At 34.5% G+C, this 22,421-nt stretch overlaps 1 protein-coding gene across 2 annotated transcripts in view; it reads left to right on the top strand.

Moving 5' to 3' along the window:
* GALNT13 (polypeptide N-acetylgalactosaminyltransferase 13) overlaps nucleotides 1-22,421 on the top strand; it is a 557,255-nt gene that overhangs the window by 325,816 nt on the left and 209,018 nt on the right. For both annotated transcript variants that reach the window (XM_029225787.1, XM_029225788.1), the window contains exons 5-7: nucleotides 3,675-3,841; nucleotides 4,464-4,671; nucleotides 7,398-7,568. In XM_029225787.1, coding sequence (XP_029081620.1) covers nucleotides 3,675-3,841; nucleotides 4,464-4,671; nucleotides 7,398-7,568 — 546 coding nt within the window. The remainder of the gene's footprint in view (nucleotides 1-3,674; nucleotides 3,842-4,463; nucleotides 4,672-7,397; nucleotides 7,569-22,421) is intronic.

Genomic DNA, 22,421 nt, shown 5'->3' with positions numbered 1-22,421 from the left:
AAACCACCTGAAAAAATCAAACAACACTTTAGTACTTTTCTGTGGCTAAAGAAAAATTATTGTATTCACCTGTTTTAAGTGTACGCTTTATACCTTTTATATGTCTGAAATCAGGATGAGTTTTACAGTTAATGATTAGTTACAAACATTGTCTACCAGCTGGCAGTTGTCATGTAGGCAATATTCCTTAAGCTTGTGTGAATGTGGTGATGGCCGTTTACATAGTTAAACTTCAACTAAGTTATGTGCAGTGTTTGTACTGTATGTGTAGAGTTTGTCATTCAACATTTCTTCAGAAAGGTTACAATATGATTCAGTATTAGAACAAAAAGTTATTGTCTGAACAGAAAGACAAGGAAACAGTGGCAAAAATTATATTTCATTTGATGAAGCCAATATTTATGGTTGGAGCAATGACTGCAATTTCATATTTTCTTGTTAATCAACAGCTAACTGATTTACATAGCCTTGTTGCTTATCATGTCAACGCAGGACCAGCAGTGTCCACATCACCAGGCATCTTATTAGAAATTCAGGACCTTGGGCCCATCCCAGATCTACTGAATCAGAATCTGAATTTTATCAAGATCCCAACATAATTCTTTTGCAGCTAAAAGTTTGCAAAGCACAGCTGTATAGTACCAAGGAGGATACTCACAAGATGAAGTTGTTTTGTATTTTGTTCCTGAGGTATGTGCTAAATGCATGCCTCTCATTTAAGCAATACAACCTAAAGCTGGAGAAATCCCCTTAGAATAGATGAAAGAAACTTCAAAGCAACAAGAAACTAGTGTGACTGATTTATAAGCAAATCTGAAAATATTGATAGGAATCTATGTCCAAATAAGTTTAAAAGCTTTTTCTATAGGCTTTACTTAGGTATTGAATAGAGCCTATTCAAGATAAGAAAGCATTATATTATAGTTTATTTGACAACATTTTTCTAGTGGAACATAAAATTTTTCCTAGTGAAACATTTTTCTTTCCTAGTGGAACATAAAATCATGATGTATCTAACCCTAGGTGAAACAATAGGTTTGATGAATTACGGACAATAATTCAAGTTCAGTGTGTCACAAATCCATTAAAAACCACGAAAATAAAAACTCTTGTTCATACGTATCTATGCACTTGAGATAACTGGATAAACTGACATAGAAAATGATTAATTTATGTAACAAGAATTATCCTATAAATTATTTTATTATTATATAAAGTTTTCTTTGCTAAATAACTGCATACATAGGAGGAAGAGGAAGAATTAATAACCTATTAGCCACATTTTGTTTTTATGCTACATTAAATAATTACATGGTGGAAGTTTTCTCTAAGTAAGCAAAATAGCTACATTAATAGTAAATTAGTTCATTATAACTTCGTCACATATGATGAATATAAAATTAACATTTGTGAGTGGACTTTTTTTAACCGCAAAAATAAAGCATGCCGGAAATAGTTTAAGAAGCTGGATCTACATGTCTGCTTTTATTTTGATATTTTAAATGATTTATCTAAATTAATATCTTTAAGTGTAACATCATTAAGTGTAACATGTGAGAGATTTAATTTAAAAGAAATGATTTTTATCCAAATGATACTAAGTAGACTTTATAGACTGTTATCCTTGGGTTAAACCAGTATTTGTTGACTGTTGGACAGATTTCAGCCTGCTTCTCCAGCTTTACTTCTTTATTGATGATGATGATTATCTTTATGAAACATTTTGTTCAGCATGCTGAAAGTGAGGGGGTGTTTTGCTGAAGAAGAAGAATGGAGGTTTGAGGAAAATCATGGCAAGAACCTTTCTGACTTACCAAGACAGCTTTCTAAGTTCATTTAGTGATGAACTGCCTGGAGGTACAGGTCAAATGATGATGAAGCGTATAGAAACCATTTGAATCTTGCTACCAGAATGGGAAGAGATGACTATGAATCAACCTATTTTCACCCCCTACATTTTGATTTTTCTAATTTACACAGTGTCCTATATAGTGTGGCTGCTTAATGAATGTTATTCAAATAAATATTTGCTGAAAAAATGTTACGGTTAGACACATGCACATTCTTATCTGGCTATATTGCAGAGCACTTCACTGAGTAGGTGATATTTTAGACTGTTTTAAAAGATGATTAAAATCTCAGCAGACTTTTATTACATGCCTTTGATGCCCACACTTCAGTGGATTTTTTTTCACTCACCTGTGAAGGAGACTAATTTTAACGATGCTAATTTTGTGTCAGAGATTAGGTCATTTATTGGTGGCAGGCTGTATCTGGTTCATTTTACTTTATGGAATTATTTTAATTTTCTAGCTCTTTAGAATATTTTACAGGAAAAAATAACCTAAGGTGAATAAACTTCTATTCCTGTTCTGGATACCCAGTGACATTCTTTTTTTAATATTCTGTAATCACAGTGATTTAACATTACATGACAGAAATGTCTAAATGTTGAAAGTTGATATGGGTGAGAGCCATCTGCATGTTAAATTTGGGATGACCACCTAGAACACACTGCATGTTATTTATCAAAATGTACCTTTTTCAATTGATGGCTTGAAAAGTAAAATCTGGAGTTCTTTTAACTTATAAGCAAAATTAAAAGTTTTTCTCAAAATATCAAGTTCTAAAAGTAATAACAATTATGATGTAACCTCTTACTAAACAGTGTGCGCCAGTGATCAGAAGCACCTGAATCACCTAGAAACTTTTTTTTTTTTTTTTTTTGCGGTACTTGGGCCTCTCACTGTTGTGGCCTCTCCCGTTGCGGAGCACAGGCTCCGGACGCACAGGCTCAGCGGCCATGGCTCACGGGCTCAGCCGCTCCACGGCATGTGGGATCTTCCTGGACCGGGGCACAAACCCGTGTCCCCTGCATCGGCAGGCGGGCTCTCAACCACTGCGCCACCAGGGAAGCCCCTAGAAACTTTTTAAAAGCTGCATATTCTCAGGCTGCACCCCAGATCTTCGGAACCAGAATCTGCATTTTAACAAATCCCTAGGCAATTCCTCTGCACATTAAAGTTTGAGATGTTCTGATAGCCTATACCCTTTCATAATCTCCGATTTTGATTGTATAGTACTCATTGAGAATCTGTAAAGTGTATCCTGGCCCCTAAATCTTTACCTCAAAGTAGACATGGATTATGGCATTCTCAAACAGAATAGAAAGCATTCGTGACTAGATTTTAGAATAGAAAAATCATTTCAGTTTTACAAGCTTCAAAACCCTGTGAACATATGCCTTTTTGTGTTCTTAAGACTTTTTGAGTTATACAATAACTCTTTTTCTAAACAAAGAAGACAATTATATCTACTAAGTGAATTCATCTGTCCCTGTTGTACCTGGTCTTCTATTGATAGACTCAGAATGCTATTTTAGCTTTCTTAGACTTGTGTAAATCATGCCTCTTTGTTCCCTGGAGTTAATGTAAAATTAGTCAAAAATAAAATCAGTTAAAATAATATTAGTAAGTATGCATATTTAATTTTCAAAGTGCCAAGTGATTACTCACAGCAAATATTAAAAGGAAAATAATTTTAGATAATCATAAAGTGTTTCTGTAGTAAGGGGCTTTCAAGTCTAAAGTTGTGTCATAATGGATATTTTTATTACAATGATCAGAATGAAAAATGAACTTCTTAGCATGTCCCTCTTCTTTCCTCTCTTCCAGATGCAAGACAAAGGTCTACCCTGATGAACTTCCAAACACAAGTGTAGTCATTGTATTTCATAATGAAGCTTGGAGCACTCTCCTTAGAACTGTTTACAGTGTTATAAATCGTTCTCCACACTACCTACTCTCTGAGGTCATCTTGGTAGATGATGCCAGTGAAAGAGGTACAAATTTTTTTTTGTATATTTTTTTAATTAGAAAGCTTAACTGTGTTCAAAAAGGTAAGTGGGCAATGATCTGTATTTTCCTTGTAATTATACTAACTCTGTAACCACCTATCAAATTTTCATTAATATACCAACTCTAGAAACAAGTAACAAATTCTTTCAGTTTATCTCATGATTCCATGGTTCTTACTAACCTATGAAATCAGCCAAAATGATTTTCATAAGTGTTTCTTTTTTTTCCAAACTCAGTTGATCTTGTGACTGAGCATTTATATGACTTTGTGGATATTGGTCTTTTTATTTTTTTTAGTGTAGGTAAAAGAAAAATAACTTATAATTAAGGAGATTGCATTTGCCATTGTGGCCCAGTTTCTAAATTAGATTCTGGTATATTAACTTCCTAGTATATCCTTATCCTTGTCAGCCAAGTGACAGAATCATAATGAACTGTATACTAATTCACTGATGAAATCTCTACATCTTTCTTTTGTACAATGCAAAAAATGTTGATAGGAGTTTACCACCATTTCTGCATGTTGAATTTCCATCTGGGTAGTAGTATCTCTTCTCTGTCTTAAAACAGTTTCAAAACTTTATAAATTCTTATTGCACATTACAGATTTTCTCAAGTTGACATTAGATAATTATGTGAAAAATTTAGAAGTGCCGGTAAAAATTATTAGAATGGAAGAGCGCTCTGGGTTAATACGTGCCCGCCTTCGAGGAGCAGCTGCTTCAAAAGGACAGGTCATAACTTTTCTCGATGCACACTGTGAATGCACGTTAGGATGGTTGGAGCCCTTGCTGGCAAGAATAAAGGAAGACAGGTAAGAATTCATGTGTTATGTCTGTCTGGGTTTTGACTGAACCCGTTAGGACATTTTCAGCTGTCCATCAAAACTTTTCTTCCAAGTTGCTATTTTCAGAATGTTTATTTCCTAGCTTTTAAAAAAGTAGGCCCCCTACTCCTTATTTAATAAAGACCTTGGCTTATTTATGCTGAATCTGAATATTTGATTAAGAAATAGTCAATTCAAATAGTAAAGATGTGCTGAATATTCATTTTATAGGTGACGGAAATCAGTCCAATCAAAAATAGTATCATATTTTATAAAATACATTTTCAAAGCACCTTTGTCTTCCATCACCCTGTGAGGTAGGTAATACAGGTATTCTTGTCTGTATTTAATAATAGGGAGGAACAAGTGAGTTAAATAGCTTGTCCCCGTTATTGGAAGTGATGGGAACAGCAATTTAGTTTTTCCCACTCCCAGAACAGTCTTCCCTTTACTACGTCAGTGCCCTTATTCAAAGTCTAGTCCAAAGGCACCCTGATGATCTTAAAAATAAACTCACACTCATGCACCCCACTGAAATGAAACCAGGATTTAAAAAAAAAAAAGCATAGAAAGCACAGCTGTAAGAATGTTTAATTATTTAAATAATATTGTCCTTTTGTACAGACATATTATGAAATCTGAAAAGTTGAAGAATATAGAAATTAAGAACCCTCATAGTTAGCTGAAATTCTTTCTGATGATGATGCTATGAAGTGGGTTTTTTGCAGATACTCATAAACATGGGTGGTAAATGAGTGTCACTCCTAAGCGCCTAATGAAGACAGCTATGCTGATTGCTGTCTGATATAGTAACAAAGCATTGCATAACACCTTGCTTGCATAGTCATTTCACCTACAGTCGAAAGGTCTTTTTAGAATTGACGTTTTTAATTAAGCTTCCAAGACAGGGGCTGCTTAGTGTGAGCTAGTGCAGCTATATCACATAAATGGCAGGATTTGGTACTTGCCAGGAAGATGGATAGAAGTTGTCAGTAAAATGAACCGTAGCAGTTGAAGAAAGCAGTGGGAACCTTTTAGTCAACTGAGTGTAATATATGGCTAATAACATTTTTCCATTCTGTGTATTGTACAGTATGCACAGGAAGGTAAGGTTGGCAAAGTATAATGAACTTAGAACCTCTTAAATTCATTTCCTGGCAGCTTTTCATACATTATGCTGCTTTTTAAAACGTGTTTCGTATTCAACTTAGTGAGTTTTTAATACAATGTTGTTTCACTATGGTCATGAATGGATCATTTATTTTTTTCATCTAACAACATATTTAGATTGTATTTGCATATAATGAACTCTAATGCCTTGTCCTGCTTATATGTTGTAAAGTTGCCATAACTAGATAATAAAGTCCTATTCAAGGTTATTAGATCTAATTTCATCTCCCTATAATTTAAATTATTAAATGTAATGAAGAAAGAGAGAAAGATATTGCTTTTATAAGGACCAAAGTTACCAAGAAGCTTTTCCAAGGCTAAATTAAATCTATTAATTTCAGAGAACTCTATGCATGGGCCAATTGTGTGGCATATAAGACCAAATAGAAAATGAGTGTGGGTGATGCTGGTGTTACAAAACCAGAATAAATAATGGACAGCATGTCCTTGCTTTCCACATCTATGGGTGATTCAACTGTATGTTCACCTTCTATCTTATATGAAAAGCAGGCTCTACTCTTAGGAATTAGCTACAAACAAGGCACAGTTATTTGAACATTTACTGTGGAGATGACAAAAGCTTGATCCCATAATAAAACATATAAACCTGGAGTAGGGGAAGACTGGAGAAAGCACAACATGGATTAAAAGAGTACCTAATGATCTCCCATGGTCAAAAGTTCCTTACCCTAAAAAGCCACCATCAAGAGTATCAAATCTGTATATGTATAACTGAATCACTTTGCTGTTCAGCAGAAATTAACACATTGTAAATCAACTATATTTCAATAAAATAAAAAAAACCCCAAATCTCCTGGCTCTTCCTCTTACTTTAAGAAAAAATGGATCATAAAACACCAGAAACTGAAGTTGCTTATCTTTTCCCATCTTAAAATATGTAGATTGTTAGTGTAAGCTTTTCTTTTTTTATTTTAGTGTAAACTATAAGTCTAGGACAATTCACTCAGAAATTGTCATGACACTAATGTCATTCATAGGAAATATTTACTTATACTGATGATCATGATTTTTATCGTTGCTTCTTGGATTTTCATTTGTTTGTTTTTCTATGAAGGTTTTCTCTGAACTATCTCTTTAAACTTACCTATTGCCTTTGAGAGTCAGACTACCAGATCTAATTTGCCATCATTCATTCTTCACTCCCCGCATGCTGTTGATTTTCACTGGTCTATAGCTAAAATGATGCATAATATCAAAGCAGCTCTGCTAATCATGCTGTGAGTGGAGGTTTTATGAAAAATAGACCATGTTCATCCCGCTGAGTTAGTATTTAGAATGCATTTGGAAGTCAGCTTGAAGATCAGTTAGTATATTTGATTAGATTATACATGATAGAATAAAAGTAGACTGAAGTAAGATGCAGTAAAAGGAAGTAATTTTACAGAGAAAAAGGATAACATGAAAATAAAGGCAAATTAAAGTCACAAAATAAAGTTCAACATATCAGCTATATTAAGTTTAAAGAAGCTAAGGTAACATTTAAATTATTATTTATATGTAAACTGATTTTAATTTTTCTGCAGGAAAACAGTTGTATGCCCCATCATTGATGTGATTAGTGATGATACCTTTGAATATATGGCCGGGTCAGACATGACTTATGGGGGTTTTAACTGGAAACTGAATTTCCGTTGGTATCCTGTTCCCCAAAGAGAAATGGATAGAAGGAAAGGAGACAGAACATTACCTGTTAGGTATGTAGAGCATATCTTCCAAAGCATAGCATGTGTATTCCTATAATAATTAAGGAATATTATCAATTTGTATGATCATTTTTTAGACTTTTGAAGACATATACTTTTTATTCATATGCATATATGTATTATCACGTTTTACATGATCATATAAAAATCAATGACAATATTAAATCTACTTTAAATTGCACAGACAAATTTAAGTACTGGAAGAAGTGCCGATTTTTTTGAAACTGTGTATTCTTATATTCAAAATATATGTATTGTGAATTTTCTATGTGACAGGTATGTGTTAGCCTTGATACTTCAGGTAGATGTAATATAGTTTATAACAGAGGTATAACCAAAAATGTTTTAGTAAATATTTTAAGTTTACCAACCTTAAAGAGCTATCTTCCCTATAGATACAAAAGAAAGCTCCATTTGGAAAATTTTAATATATGAGCAATTATGAAGGATTTATTGTTTGTTCCAAATTATTTAAAAAGCTACTTAATTTGAAATATTTACGTTTAAAATATGTGTTTGCCCTTAATACAAAATAAGAACTATCATATAAATATTTAGTTGTCTAGATAAGCATTATCTGCTTTATTAATATAAAATTATCACCTTCTTATTTTAAGATACTATTGTGTGCCTCTTGCCTGCAACCAAAAATTGATTTCCTGAACAATACTTGGGGAGGGAGTTCACTAGTTTAGCTCTTTAAAGGTGAATCTGGTAAATCATCATTTGGTTGGAAAAATAAAGAAGTACCCTAACATTCTAAAACAATATATATAACCCATTATCTAGACAAGAATGTCTCCTAGCCTACTGAGAGAATGACTTATCTATTGACAAGACTAATTATATAATGAGTTAATTAAAACTAGCTCAAAAAATTGGCTAATGGAAGTGAACAGCTCTCATTGCTTGTTATTGGACAATTAAATATTGGCACTGTTAACCCTCTTAAGGATATATTAACTACATCAAAAAGAAAATAACATGTAGTTCCAAACAGTTGCGTAAGGATGTGAAATTATTATGTCAATATTTGGAGTGTAATTTAGCAGTCCTTAACTCTTGCTGTCATCTTCACATTCATCTTGTCTTATTGATCCTTGCCTCTAACAACTTGAGGAAATACAATGGCTCATATTACCATTGTTTGTTAGAAATCCTATTTTCTTAGATCATGGTTTCATTTAGTGTTAGATAATTTTTCAGCTTCAGATCCCAAGTGAAAATTAACGAAATACATGACCAATACACTCAAATATAGACAATGTGTTATTTGAAAAAGAGGTTTAAAAGATTGCATGTGCATCCTTACTTTTTTAACACATTGGCAAAAGACATACTTCTTTAAACTTTATCTTCTCACAGAGTCAAAAGGTAAATAATTAAGAGCTAGCCAACATTCATAGTAAGAAATTGCTCATCTTATTCATAAAAGTAAAGATCTACATAGAAATCTACCATTATTTCTCATCTTTCATTAACTAAAGCAAAAGAGGAAACATCCAAATTGCTATATTTTCATCACAATTTATGTGATTTTATTGTAATAACATGGAGAGATGATGAAATCTGAGTATATTTTATTTGTTTGCCTTAGTAACTGCACAGTATTTCACTGTGAAGGAGCAGTATTTCAATGCTAAGAGAGCTGGAGCAAGAGAAAGAGAAAGCTCAGTCTTTGCTGAAGTTTCTAGATTCTTATGGCAAAAGGTTAATTAATTCACTGGCTGTGTTGTAATAGCCTGCAGGTAATTTTCATCAGCATAGCTGTAATGTGAACTTTCTTTGTACTTGTAATCTATTACTCGAGGATGTGCTCATTTTTCTCACATTCATACAAACAGATAAATCATTCTAGGTATTAAAGACAATTTTTTTCCTACTTGATTAACAGAATTCTGAATAGCTAAAGTGATTAAAATTAGGTTGAAATTTTGGTTTTCTTTATAATGCTTTATTTAAAATGTCAGTTATGACAGAACTTTCTAGTGACTATAATTGGCTAGTTAGTCATCATTTAGAGATACAATCATGCATTTGCATACATAGAGGAACAACTTGAACTTGTAACCTAACCTTAGTTATACCTCATTTAAAGTAAAGTTTATAATGGTTATACTTATTATTCTATTCTCAACCTCTGGGCTTTGATATTTTCTTTTTGATAATAAATGGAGTTTGCGACATGCTTGGCAATTGTGAAGTTATGAGTATGGAATAATAGCATAGCATACATAGTCCAGCTTTGTTCTTCTTTCTATTTAGTTTTCTTTAATCAGTAAACTGTCCTTGATATTTTAGTAGTCAAATTATGTGACTTTTCAGGAATATCTCAATTATATGTGCAACAATACAGTAATCAAATCGTTAAACCAGGGGTCATAGACCAAGAGGCTGTGTGTCAAATATGCTCTGTTGATGTGTTTTCTTTCGCCTACATAATGTTTTGCACTTATTAAAATTACCAACATTTTAAAAATGAGATATTTTAACTTGTAGCATAAGTTATCTGGTAGTGCAGATAATCTCCCAAATCATTTAATTAGTTTGGGGGTGTAGTATGCATTTTTTCTATATAATAAATATAACTGTTCAGTTGATTTGGTTCAGGCTATTGAAATGAGCAATAGTTTAGTTTTGCATGTTTTTCCACATGAAAAAACACATACGCAAACACTGTTGAGCACTGTGTTAGGTTCTACACATGCAAAGCTGAATAGAGCTATCTCTGCACTAAAGTTGCTCACTATCTGGCACCAGCTGTAAGTCTGCTGGATAAGGGGAAGAGGCCAGGACAACTGGCTAGCAAGTGGATGTACAGGAGTTAAATTGTGTCAACTGATAGAGTGGTGTGTGCTTCTGGAAAAGAACCTGGCTCTTTAATCTTATTGATGGCATTAGTCTCCTAATTATGCTCTGTAAGTAACCCTAAATAAATAGTTATAAAAGTGTTAGTCTCTACTTTAATTTCTCACTGATTGAAATAGATTACTTAATTAAAAGCCTATGAGTTATTTATCAAGTCTATTTATCTTTCTTTACCCTTTGTGTCTTACCTTATGGACTTTTTTCACATTTAGTCATTATTAATATTCTCAGTATGACTCCCCTCTTTCTTACATTGAGTACCATGTTCAGTATTTTTCTAAAGTAAAACAAAAGAGTCTTAGATTTTCTTCTAATCCTTGCTAGCATAATAAATTAAACATAGATGTATTGATAATTATGAGTTTTTACTTCTGACACATTTGACTTTGGTATCCATTTTTATTAACATTTGTCTGATCTCATACATTTATTTTTCTCTCAATTGGAATTAGGAATTTATAAAGAAGATCAAATAAATTAAACAATGGTATTAATAACAACTTGGATTACAATCATTGGGAAAAACTCATAGAATATTCACATATATTATTTCCTGTATCCTTCTAGTATGATATCATAGAAGAAGCATTAAAGCTGGCTTTGGAGGATCTGGGTTTTATTTCAAGCTCCTCCTATTGGGAATTTACCCAATTCTTCTCAACTATAAAGTGGAAAATTATTCTCCCTGCCTTGCTTAACTGGTGAAGTGCTATAAAATAGTAAATGAAATTTGAAACTATTTGAAAATAGTTATTTTAAATTTATTTCTGGTAATATAAGTAACAGATATATGCATTGAAAAAATAAATGTGATGAGTATCTATAAGTTTAAAGAAGCAGAACACCAATGAACCAGTTCTTTTAGTATTTTGTTATATTTACTTCCAGAGCATTTCTTTCCAGATACATTTCCACACAATCTAAAAATTGATATATCATTAGTATTTTTCTATGCCATTAACATTTTATCACAAATAAAAATTTTAATGGTGGTTAATATCTAAATTTTTTACTAAGCCCTGTCTCTATTTTTAATAGTCTAAAGTCAACTAAGAGTTTTACACTTTATGTTTTTGCCATGTATGTCTGTGATCCACAGTTTTTGCAATAATGTAGTCTCTTTAGAATTATGCAATCAAGCAATATGAAATTTGTTTTAGTATTCTTGTATAACTTTTGCCAATTTCATTTTCTCCCCCCAAATCATTACTGACTCCAATTTATAGTTCCTCTAGGAAGTATAATAAATGAAAAACACCTAGTTTATTCTGTAAAATCTTATACAAATCTGACAATATTTCTAATTCTATAATAGCAACTAGTAATATATTTCTTAATTTTTATCTATCAGGTTTTCTTTATTGTATTTTCCTCAGTCCAGTGAAAATACACTTTTAAATTGGAGGAAAGAAAGCAGAAACAGATAAAGCCTGTGAGACACTTCTTTACAATAGGAGATATTAAAGCAACAGCACAGGGTAAGGTCAAGGCTGTGCATAGAACAGACTTTGAAAGGACTTCAGAATGTTCAACAGTCCAACATTCAACCCTACTTGTGTTAAAATCTAATATATGTTGACTTTGAGAAAAGGAAAAATTCTACCTCAAGTGGAATCTTTAAATCTGTGTTCCTTGAGAAAATAGTACATTTACAGTATATTACTTCCTAATGGTTTAGAAGATAATTTACAAGACGTTCCTAGCAGTCTGTTGAGAGGAGAAGAAAACAGGAGTGGTATAGAAAGATTACAGGGTGATGAACTAAATATCACATTTATATACTGAATAATTGTATCACATTAACAAAAACATTTAAAAACATCTGGGCCCATTGTTATTTTGACCCCTCTGAAGCATTAAATGAAAGCAAAAGGAAAGATTAAAATTTGCACCATTTACTATACATTCTCTTTGGAGGCTTAGAGTTTTATCAGGTGGTGAGGATTATGAAAAAGGATTAAGGAAAAAGGAAAAAATAACTATTCCTTTTTTGGTAATATAGGTCTTTAAGCACAGGTTAAGGTATTTGATTCCAGTATTTCTTGGTAAATGGATTCTTTGGCAGAAAAACGAGCCACTTGCCCATACTAAGCAGAACTTAAAAATAGCTTTGATTAGGCTTGGAAGAGGGACTGGAAAAACTTGCTGCTGCAGGCAGCCTGGCTTTAGGAAGACCAGCTTTAACTACATGTTGAAAATTTTATCCCATAAAACAAAAACCTAGGTCTGAGGGGGCTAATGGCAGACTCTGGGAGGGCTCATGCCAAGGAGTACTTCCCAGAACTTCTGCTGCCAGTGTCCTTGTCCCCGTGGTACACCACAGCCAACCCCCGGCTCTGCAGGAGACCCTCCAACACTAGCAGCCGTGTGGCTGACAGGGTCTTGGTGCTCCGGCTGGGTGTCAGGCCTGTGCCTCTGAGGAGGGAGAGCCAAGTTCAGAACATTGGTCCACCAGACACCCCCTGGCTCCACGTAATATCAAATGGCTAAAGTTCTCTGAGAGATCTCCATCTCAACTCTAAGACCCAGCTCCACTCAACAACCAGTAAGCTACAGTGCTGGACACCTTATGCCAAACAACTAGCAAGACAGGAACATAACCCCACCCATTAGCAGAGAGGCTGCCTAAAATCATAATAAGGTCACAAACACCCCCAAAACATACCACCGGACGTGGTTTGCCCACCAGAAAGACAAGATTCAGCCCCACCAACCAGAACACAGGTAGCAGTCCCCTCCAACAGGAAGCCTACACAACCCACTGAACCAACCTTAGCCACTGGGGGCAGACACCAAAAACAACGGGAACTACAAACCTGCAGCCTGCAAAAAGGAGACCCCAAAAACAGTGAGTTAAGCAAAATGATAAGACAGAGAAACACATAGCACATGAAGCAAGGTAAAAACCCACCAGACCAAACATGAACAGGAAATAGGCAATCTACCCGAAAAAGAATTCAGAGTAATGATAGTAAAGATGATAAAAAAATCTGGGAAACAGAATGGAGAAAATACAAGAACCGTTTAACAAGGACCTAGAAGAACTAAAGAGCAAACAAACAATGATGAACAACACAAAAAATGAAATTAAAAATTCTCTAGAAGGAATCAGTAGCAGAATAACTGAGGCAGAATGGATAAGTGACCTGGAAGATAAAATAGTGGAAATAACTACTGCAGAGCAGAATAAAGAAAAAGGAATGAAAAGAATTGAGGACAGTTTCAGAGACCTTTGGGACAACATTAAATACACCAACATTCGAATTATAGGGGTTCCAGAAGAAGAAGAGAAAAAGAAAGGGACTGAGAAAAAATTTGAAGAGATAATAGTTGAAAAGTTCCCTAATATGGGAAGGAAATAGTGAATCAAGTATAGGAAGAGCAGAGAATCCAATACAGGATAAATCCAAGGAGAAACGTGCCCAGACACATATTAATCAAACTATCAAAAATTAAATACAAAGAAAATACATTAAAAGCAGCAAGGAAACTCAAAAAAAAAAAAAAAAAGCAGGAAGGAAAAAACAACAAATAACATCCAAGGGAATCCCCATAAGGTTAACAGCTGATCTTTCAGAAGAAACTGTGCAAGCCAGAAGGAGTGGCAGGACATATTTAAAGTGATGAAAGGGAAAAACCTACAATCAAAATTGCTCTGCCCAGCAACGATCTCATTCAGATTCGACAGAGAAATCAAAACCTTTATAGACAAGCAAAAGCTAAGAGAATTCAGCACCACCAAACCAGCTTTACAACAAATGCTAAAGGAACTTCTCTAGGCAGGAAACACAAGAGAAGGAAAAGACCTACAATAATAAACCCAAAACAATTTAGAAAATGGTAATAGGAACATACATATTGATAACTACCTTAAATGTAAATGTTCCAACCAAAAGACATAGACTGGCTGAATTGATACAAAAACAAGACCAGTATATATGCTGTCTAAAACAGACCCATTTCGGACCTAGAGACACATACAGACGGAATGTGAGGGGATGGAAAAAGATATTCCATGCAAATGGAAATCAAAAGAAACCTGGAGTAGCAGTTCTCATAGACAATTCTCAAAGTCAAAATAGTGTTTAAAATAAAGACTATTACAGGAGAAAAAGAAGGACACTACATAATGATCAAGGGATCAATCCAAGAAGAAGATATAACAATTGTAAATATTTATCACCCAATAAAGGAGCACCTCAATACGTAAGGCAAATGCTAACAGCCATAAAAGGGGAAATCGACAGTAACACAATCATAGTAGGGGACTTTAACACCCCACGTTCACCAATGGACAGACCATCCTAAATGAAAACAAATAAGGAAGCACAGGCTTTAAATGATACATTAAACAAGGTGGACTTAATTGATATTTAAAGGACATTCCATCCCAACACAACAGAATACACTTTCTTCTCAAGTGCTCATACACCATTTTCCAGGATAGATCATATCTTGGGTCACAAATAAAGCCTTGCAAAATTTAAGAAAATTGAAATAGTATCAAGTATCTTTTCCATAAACAACGTTATGAGACTCGATATCAATTATGGGAAAAAATCTGTAACAAATAACAATACATGGAGGCTAAACAATACACTACTAAATAACCAACAGATTGCTGAAGAAATCAGAGGAACCTAAAAAATACCTAAAAACAAATGAAAATGAAAACACGATGACCCAATACCCATGGGATGCAGCTACAGCAGTTCTAAGAAGTAAGATTATAGCAATAAAATCCTAACTCAAGAAATAAGAAACATCTCAAATAAACAACCTAACCTTACACCTAAAGCAATTAGAGAAAGGAGAACAAAAAAACCCGAAAATTAGCAGAGAAAAGAAATCATAAAGATCAGATCAAAAATAAATGATAAATGAAGGAAACAATAGTAAAGATCAATAAAACTAAAGGCTGGTTCTTTGAGAAGATAAGCAAAATCAATAAACCATTAGCCAAACTCATCAAGAAAAAAGGGGAGAAAACTCAAATCAATAGAATTAGAAATGGAAAAGGAGAAGTAACAACTGACACTGAAGAAATACAAAGGAGCATGAGAGATTACTACAAACAATTCTATGCCAATAAAATGGACAACCTGGAAGAAATGGGCAAATTCTTAGAAAAGCATAACCTTCCGAGACTGAGCCAGGAAGAAATAGAAAATATAAACAAACCACTCACAAGCACTGAAATTGACACTGTGACTAAAAATCTTCCAACAAACAAAAGCCCAGGACCAGATGGCTTCACAGGCAAATTCTATCAAACATTTAGAGAAGACCTAACACCTATCCTTCTCAAACTCTTCCAAAATATAGCAGAGGGAGGATCACTCCCAAACTCATTCTACGAGACCACCATCACCCTGATACCAAAATCAGACAAAGATGTCACAAAAAGAGAAAACTACAGGCCAATATCACTGATGAACATAAATGCAAAATTCCTGAACAAAATACTAGCAAACAGAATCCAACAGCACATTAAAAGCATAATACACCATGATCAAGTGGGGTTTATCCCAGGAATTCAAGGATTCTTCAATATGCGCAAATCAATCAATGTGATACACCTTATTAACAAATCAAAGGATAAAAACCATATGATCATCTCAGTAGATGCAGAAAAAGCTTTTGACAAAATTCAGTGCCCATTTATGATAAAAAACCCGCCAGAAAGTAGGCATAGAGGGAACTTAGCTCAACATAATAAAGGCCATATATGACAAACACATGGCCAACATCATTCTCAGTGATGAAAAACTGAAAGCATTTCCTCTAAGATAGGAACAAGACAATGTTGTCCACTCTCACCGCTCTTATTCAACATAGTTTTGGAAGTTTTAGCCACAGCAATCAGAGAAGAAAAAGAAATAAAAGGAATCCAAATCAGAAAAGTAGAAGTAAAGTTGTCATTGTTGGCCGACGATATGATACTATACATACAGAATCCTAAAGACACTACCAGAAAACTACTAAAGCTAATCAATGAATTTGATAAAGTAGCAGAATGCAAAATTAATGCACAGAAATATCTTGCATTCCTAGACACTAATGATGGAAAATCTGAAAGAGAAATTAGGGAAACACTCCCATGTACCATTGCAGCAAAAAAGAATAAAATACCTAGGAATAAACCTACCTAAGGTTACAAAAGACCTGTATGCAGAAAACTATAAGACACTAATGAAAGAAATTAAAGATAATACAAACAGATGGTGAGATATACCATGTTCCTAGATTGGAAGAATCAACATTGTGAAAATGACACTACTACCCAAAGCAATCTACTGATTCAATGCAATCCCTATCAAACTACCAATGGCATTTTTCACAAAACTAGAACAAAAAATTTCACAATTTGTTTGGAAACACAAAAACCTCAAATAGCCAAAGCAATCTTGAGAAAGAAAAACGGAGCTGGAGGAATCAGGCTCCCAGACTTCAGACTGTACTACTAAGCTACAGTAATCAAGACAGTATGGTACTGGCACAAAAACAGAAAGATAGATCAATGGAACAGGATAGAAAGTCCAGAGATAAACCCACACGCATATGGTCACCTTATTTTTGATAAAGGATACAAGAATATACAGTAGAGAAAAGACAGCCTCCTCAATAAGTGGTGCTGGGAAAACTGGACAGTTACATGTAAAACAATGAAATTAGAACACTCCCTAACACCATACAGAAAAATAAACTTGAAATGGATTAAAGACCCAAATTTAAGGCCAGACACTATAAAACTCTTAGAGAAAAACATAGGCAGAATGCTCTATGACATAAATCACAGCAAGATCCTTTTTGACCCATCTTCTAGAGAAATGGAAATAAAAACAAAAAACAAATGGGACCTAAGCAAACAAGAGCTTTTGTACAGCAAAGGAAACCATAATCAAGATGAAAAGACAACCATCTGAATGGGAGAAGATATTTCCGAATGAAGAAACTGAAAAAGGATTAATCTCCAAAATTTACAAGCAACTTATGCAGCTGAATATCAAAAAAACAAACAACCCAGTCTAAAAATGGGCAGAAGATCTAAATAGACATTTCTCCGGAGAAGATATACAGATTGCCAACAAATACATGAAAGGATGCTCAACATCACTAATCATTAGAGAAATGCAGATCAGAACTGCAGTGAGGTATCACCTCACACCGGTCAGAATAGCCATCATCAAAAAATCTTCAAAGAATAAATGCTGGAGAGGGTGTGGAGAAAAGGGAACCCTCTTGCTGTGTTGGTGGGAATGTAAATTGACACAGCCACTATGGAGAACTGTATGGAGCTTCCTTAAAAAACTAAAACTAGAACTACCATACGACCCAGCAATCCCACTCCTGAGCGTATACCCTGAGAAAACCATAATTCAAAAAGAGTCATGTACCACAATGTTCATTGCAGCTCTATTTACAATAGCCAGGACATGGATGCAACCTAAATGTCCGTCAACAGAGAAATGGATAAAGAAGATGTGGCACATATATACAATGGAATATTACTCAGCCATAAAAAGAAACGGAATTGAGTTATTTGTAATGAGGTGGATGGACCTAGAGTCTGTCATACCGAGTGAAGTAAGCCAGAAAGAGACAAACAAATATTGAATGCTAACACATACATATGGAATCTAAAATTTAAAAAAAAAATGGTTCTAATGAACCTAAGGGCAGGACAGGAATAGAGATGCAGATGTAGAGAATGGACTTGAGGACACGGGGAGGGGGAAGGGTAAGCTGGAATGAAGTGAGAGAGTAGCAGTGACATGTATACACTAACAAATGTAAAATAAATAGCTAGTGGGAAGCAGGTGCATAGCACAGGGAGATCACCTCAGTGCTTTGTGACCACCTAAAGGGGTGGGATAGGGAGCGTGGGAGGGGAGATGCAAGAGGGAGGAGATACGGGGAAATATGTGTATGTATAGCTGATTCACTTTGTTATAAAGCAGAAACTAACACACCATTGAAAAGCAATTATACTCCAATAACAATGTTAGAAAATAAAATTTTTAAAAAGTAGCTTTGATTAAAAAAATAAAAAGCAAATCAAAAAATGGACAGAAGACCTTAATAGACATTACTTCAAAGAAGACATACAGGTGGCCAACAAACACATGAAAAAATGCTCAACATCACTAATTATTAGAGAAATGAAAATCAAAACTACAATGAGGTATCAACTCACACCAGTTAGAAAGGGCCTCATCAGAAAATCTCCAAACAACAAATGCTGGAGAGGATGTGGAGAAAAGGGAACCCACTTGCACTGTTGGTGGGAATGTACATTGATACAGCCACTATGGAAAACAGTATGGAGGTTCCTTAAAAAAGTAAAAATAGAGCTACCATATGACCCAGTAATCCCACTACTGGGCATATACCCAGAGAAAACCATAATTCAAAATGACACATTCACCCCAGCGTTCATTGGAGCACTATTTACAGTAGCCAGGACATGGACACGACCTAAATGTCCAAAAACAGAGGAATGGATAAAGATGATGTGGTACCCACATACCATGGAGTATTACTCAGCCATAAAAAGGAATGAAATTGTTTTTTCTGTACAGACGTGGATGGACCTAGAGAATGTCATACAGAGTGAAGTAAGTTGGAAAGAGAAAAACAAATATCATATATTAATGCATATATGTGGCATCTAGAAAAATGCTACAGATGAACCGGTTTGCAAGGCAGAATTGGAGAAGCAGATGTAGGGAACAAATGTATGGATACCAAGGTGGGAAATGGGGTGGGGCCTGGGTGATGGTGGTGGGATAAATTGGGAGATTGGGGTTGACATATATACACTTATATGTATAAAATACATAGGTAATAAGAACCTGCTCTATAAAATAAAATCAAATTCAAAAAAAGAAAAGTAAGTTAAACCTTGTCAAAACCTAAAAAAATAAAATAAAGAAAAAATAAAAATAACTTTGAAACTGTGTTCCATAAACTCTACAGGATTTGAGCAAGCTTCCCTTTCTCAGAGCCTAAGTCAGCATAAACTTTTAAAGTAACAGTTTCTTCTCTACCAAAATCTGCATTTCCTTACTCAGCATATGTTCAAATGAGTGTTGTGGTGTGCAGTATTCCACTAAACTTCCCATTTTTTTCTCTGAAAAAAACTTTAATTACATTCAACATGCAATTATTCGTTACTCTAGTAAAAGGATGGCTATGCCTTTGATTCCTTTCTTCCGTTTTCTATATTGAGTATACTTGACAGAATATGGAAGGACAGAGAGATACTCACAGCGTCTAATTTTCTTTTGGGTTCTAAACCTTCACAGAGGTTAACAAAATGAAGTCATTGTATTTTATGATTTGAAAAAATCAAAATTATGGAAACATTTCAACTATTTGCCTCACATTTGTGTAAATAATAAAATATTTATGCTTATCATTTTTCTTTATCGTGGTTTATAATATATGAGAAATGTTATTAATACAGAGCTAAACATTAACAGTCTAGGTATTGTGTAATTTGACTGTTTCAAATAACAGCCTAAAGCTGAGCTATGGTCTCACAAATCTTCTTTACACTTTTTCTCCAGAGATCTTGGTTATTTGCCAAGTAAGATTAAATAGAATCCTGATATATCAAAGGATTAGTGAGAAGAAATGATGTTTCAATAACTTTAAAAGAAATTGATTTGAAGAGCAGTAGTAACATTCACAGGAAAACGTGGTACATAAATTTGGAGCTTGAAATCAGAAAAAGTGTATTTTGAATTAGCTACCTCGAATCTTTTGCTGTGTGAGTTATAAGGATAAATTGAGAGATAATGGATTGGCAGATGATTAGATAGATAGATAGATAGATAAATAGATAATTTATATGTAGAAAGAAATTGTTTTCCTAACTGGACCACTAACTACCTGGGGGGGTCCTTGAACAAGTCATTTAACTACATTGCAATTAAATTTGGTTGACCAAATCTGTAGGGCTTTTAAAGCTCTAAAATATTACAATTCTGTTGAAAATTGATTAGACTCTGAAAACAGTAAGATAAAGCTGATTATAATCTGTTTTATATTATTACTATTCATAATGTTACTTACTGATATTTTTATTCATGGCTCCATTAGCTTTTATTTTTATTATTTTTTTATTTTTATTTATTTTTTTAACATCTTTATTGGAGTATAATTGCTTTACAATGGTGTGTTAGTTTCTGCTTTATAACAAAGTGAATCAGTTATACATATACATATGTTCCCATATCTCTTCCCTCTTGCATCTCCCTCACTCCCACCCTCCCTATCCCACCCCTCTAGGTGGTCACAAAGCACCGAGCTGATCTCCCTGTGCTATGCGGCTGCTTCCCACTAGCTACCTATTTTACATTTGGTAGTGTATATATGACCATGCCACTCTCTCACTTTGTCACAGCTTACCCTTCCCCCTCCCCATATCCTCAAGTCCATTCTCTAGTAGGTCTGTGTCTTTATTCTCGTCTTACCTTACTAGGTTCTTCATGACATTTTTTTTCCTTAGATTCCATATATATGTGTTAGCATATGGTATTTGTGTTTCTTGATTATAATCTTGATAAACAGATGTTTTCCTCTTCTTCATTAAAATTAGTATTTAAATGTGCAGTACTTGCTTTGTGTTGATACTATTCTAAGAGTATTACATTAAAACGTATTTCCCAGGCTTCCCTGGTAGCGCAGTGGTTGAGAGTCCGCCTGCCGATGCAGGGGACACAGGTTCGTGCCCCGGCCCGGGAAGATCCCACATGCCGCGGCGCAGCTGGGCCCTTGAGCCATGGCCGCTGAGCCTGCGCATTCGGAGCCTGTGCTCCGCAACGGGAGAGACCACAACAGTGAGAGGCCCGCGTACCGCAAAAAAACAAAACAAAACAAAACGTATTTCCCCATTTTATAGACGATCAAATTAAAGCATAGGGTTTAAGTGACTTGCTGAATGTCACACTGTGGGACTGAGTTTTGAACCCAGTCAGTCTAGATACAAAGTCTATACTCCTAAAAACTAATTGGCTGCCTCTTAGAGTCTCTTTATTGTCTACCTGCTTTTCACACACATGGTGGTTATCCCAGTGTGAAGTATGGGATATATTGTCTTATTGGAGAAAATACAGGCCTTGCATTTTAGCATTACTGAATAATCAAATGTATTCTATCACAATTTCTTTGGACTTATCAAATTCTGCTGAAAAGCTTCAGTATTTTTCCATGTCAAATACTTACTTTTTGAGTTCTTTACTACTCTGCATTGTCATAAAGCTTTATATCTGTAATTCTAATATACTATCAAACTCAATCCCCAGAACTCTAAGTAGAGGATAAGGTCTTTAAACACCCTAGAATTAGTGAAGGCATCTTTATTATCAATTTAGCAGATGTAAGCAAAGAATTTTTTGCAATTTCAGAAATAAAATTGCAGGTAATTTTGACTTTCAAATATGGAAGTCAAATACTGAGTACTCATAATACTCAATAAGAAGTGACAATTGCCTTGAGAGAAACAGAGTGCTATAGTACAAGGTAGAAGGGAAAGAGTACAACCAAACTGGAGGGAAGAGGCTTGTACTAAGGCCAGCCTGTATGGAATATATCAACTTTGCATTGACTTAAGAATGGAGCAGGTATGAACATATAAGGGGAGTTTACAAAGGAAAGTTCAAGTGGCAAATTGATGTGAAAAAATGCACCAAGGTGGGAAAGTGTGAAGCATTTACTGGTATAACTAAACACTTTAAGTACAGATAAATAGTTAAAGGGAATGGAGGAGCTCATTGGGTAGGTCCGGATCCCTGCTGCCAAGATAAAAAGCTGGAATTAATTTTTTTTATTTTATTTTATTTTTTATAAATTTACTTATTTATTTTTGGCTGTGTTGGGTCTTCGTTTTTGTGCGCGGGCTCTCTCTAGTTGTGGCGAGCGGGGGCCACTCTTCATCGCGGTGCGCGGGCCTTTCACTGTCGCAGCCTC

Source organism: Monodon monoceros, unplaced genomic scaffold (assembly GCF_005190385.1).
Source record: "Monodon monoceros isolate NGI ecotype Baffin Bay Population unplaced genomic scaffold, NGI_Narwhal_1 Super_Scaffold_16, whole genome shotgun sequence".
Classification (NCBI taxonomy): Eukaryota; Metazoa; Chordata; class Mammalia; order Artiodactyla; family Monodontidae; genus Monodon; species Monodon monoceros.
Note: the sequence above shows the minus strand (reverse complement) of the source record. Positions and strands in the feature narration are given on the sequence as shown.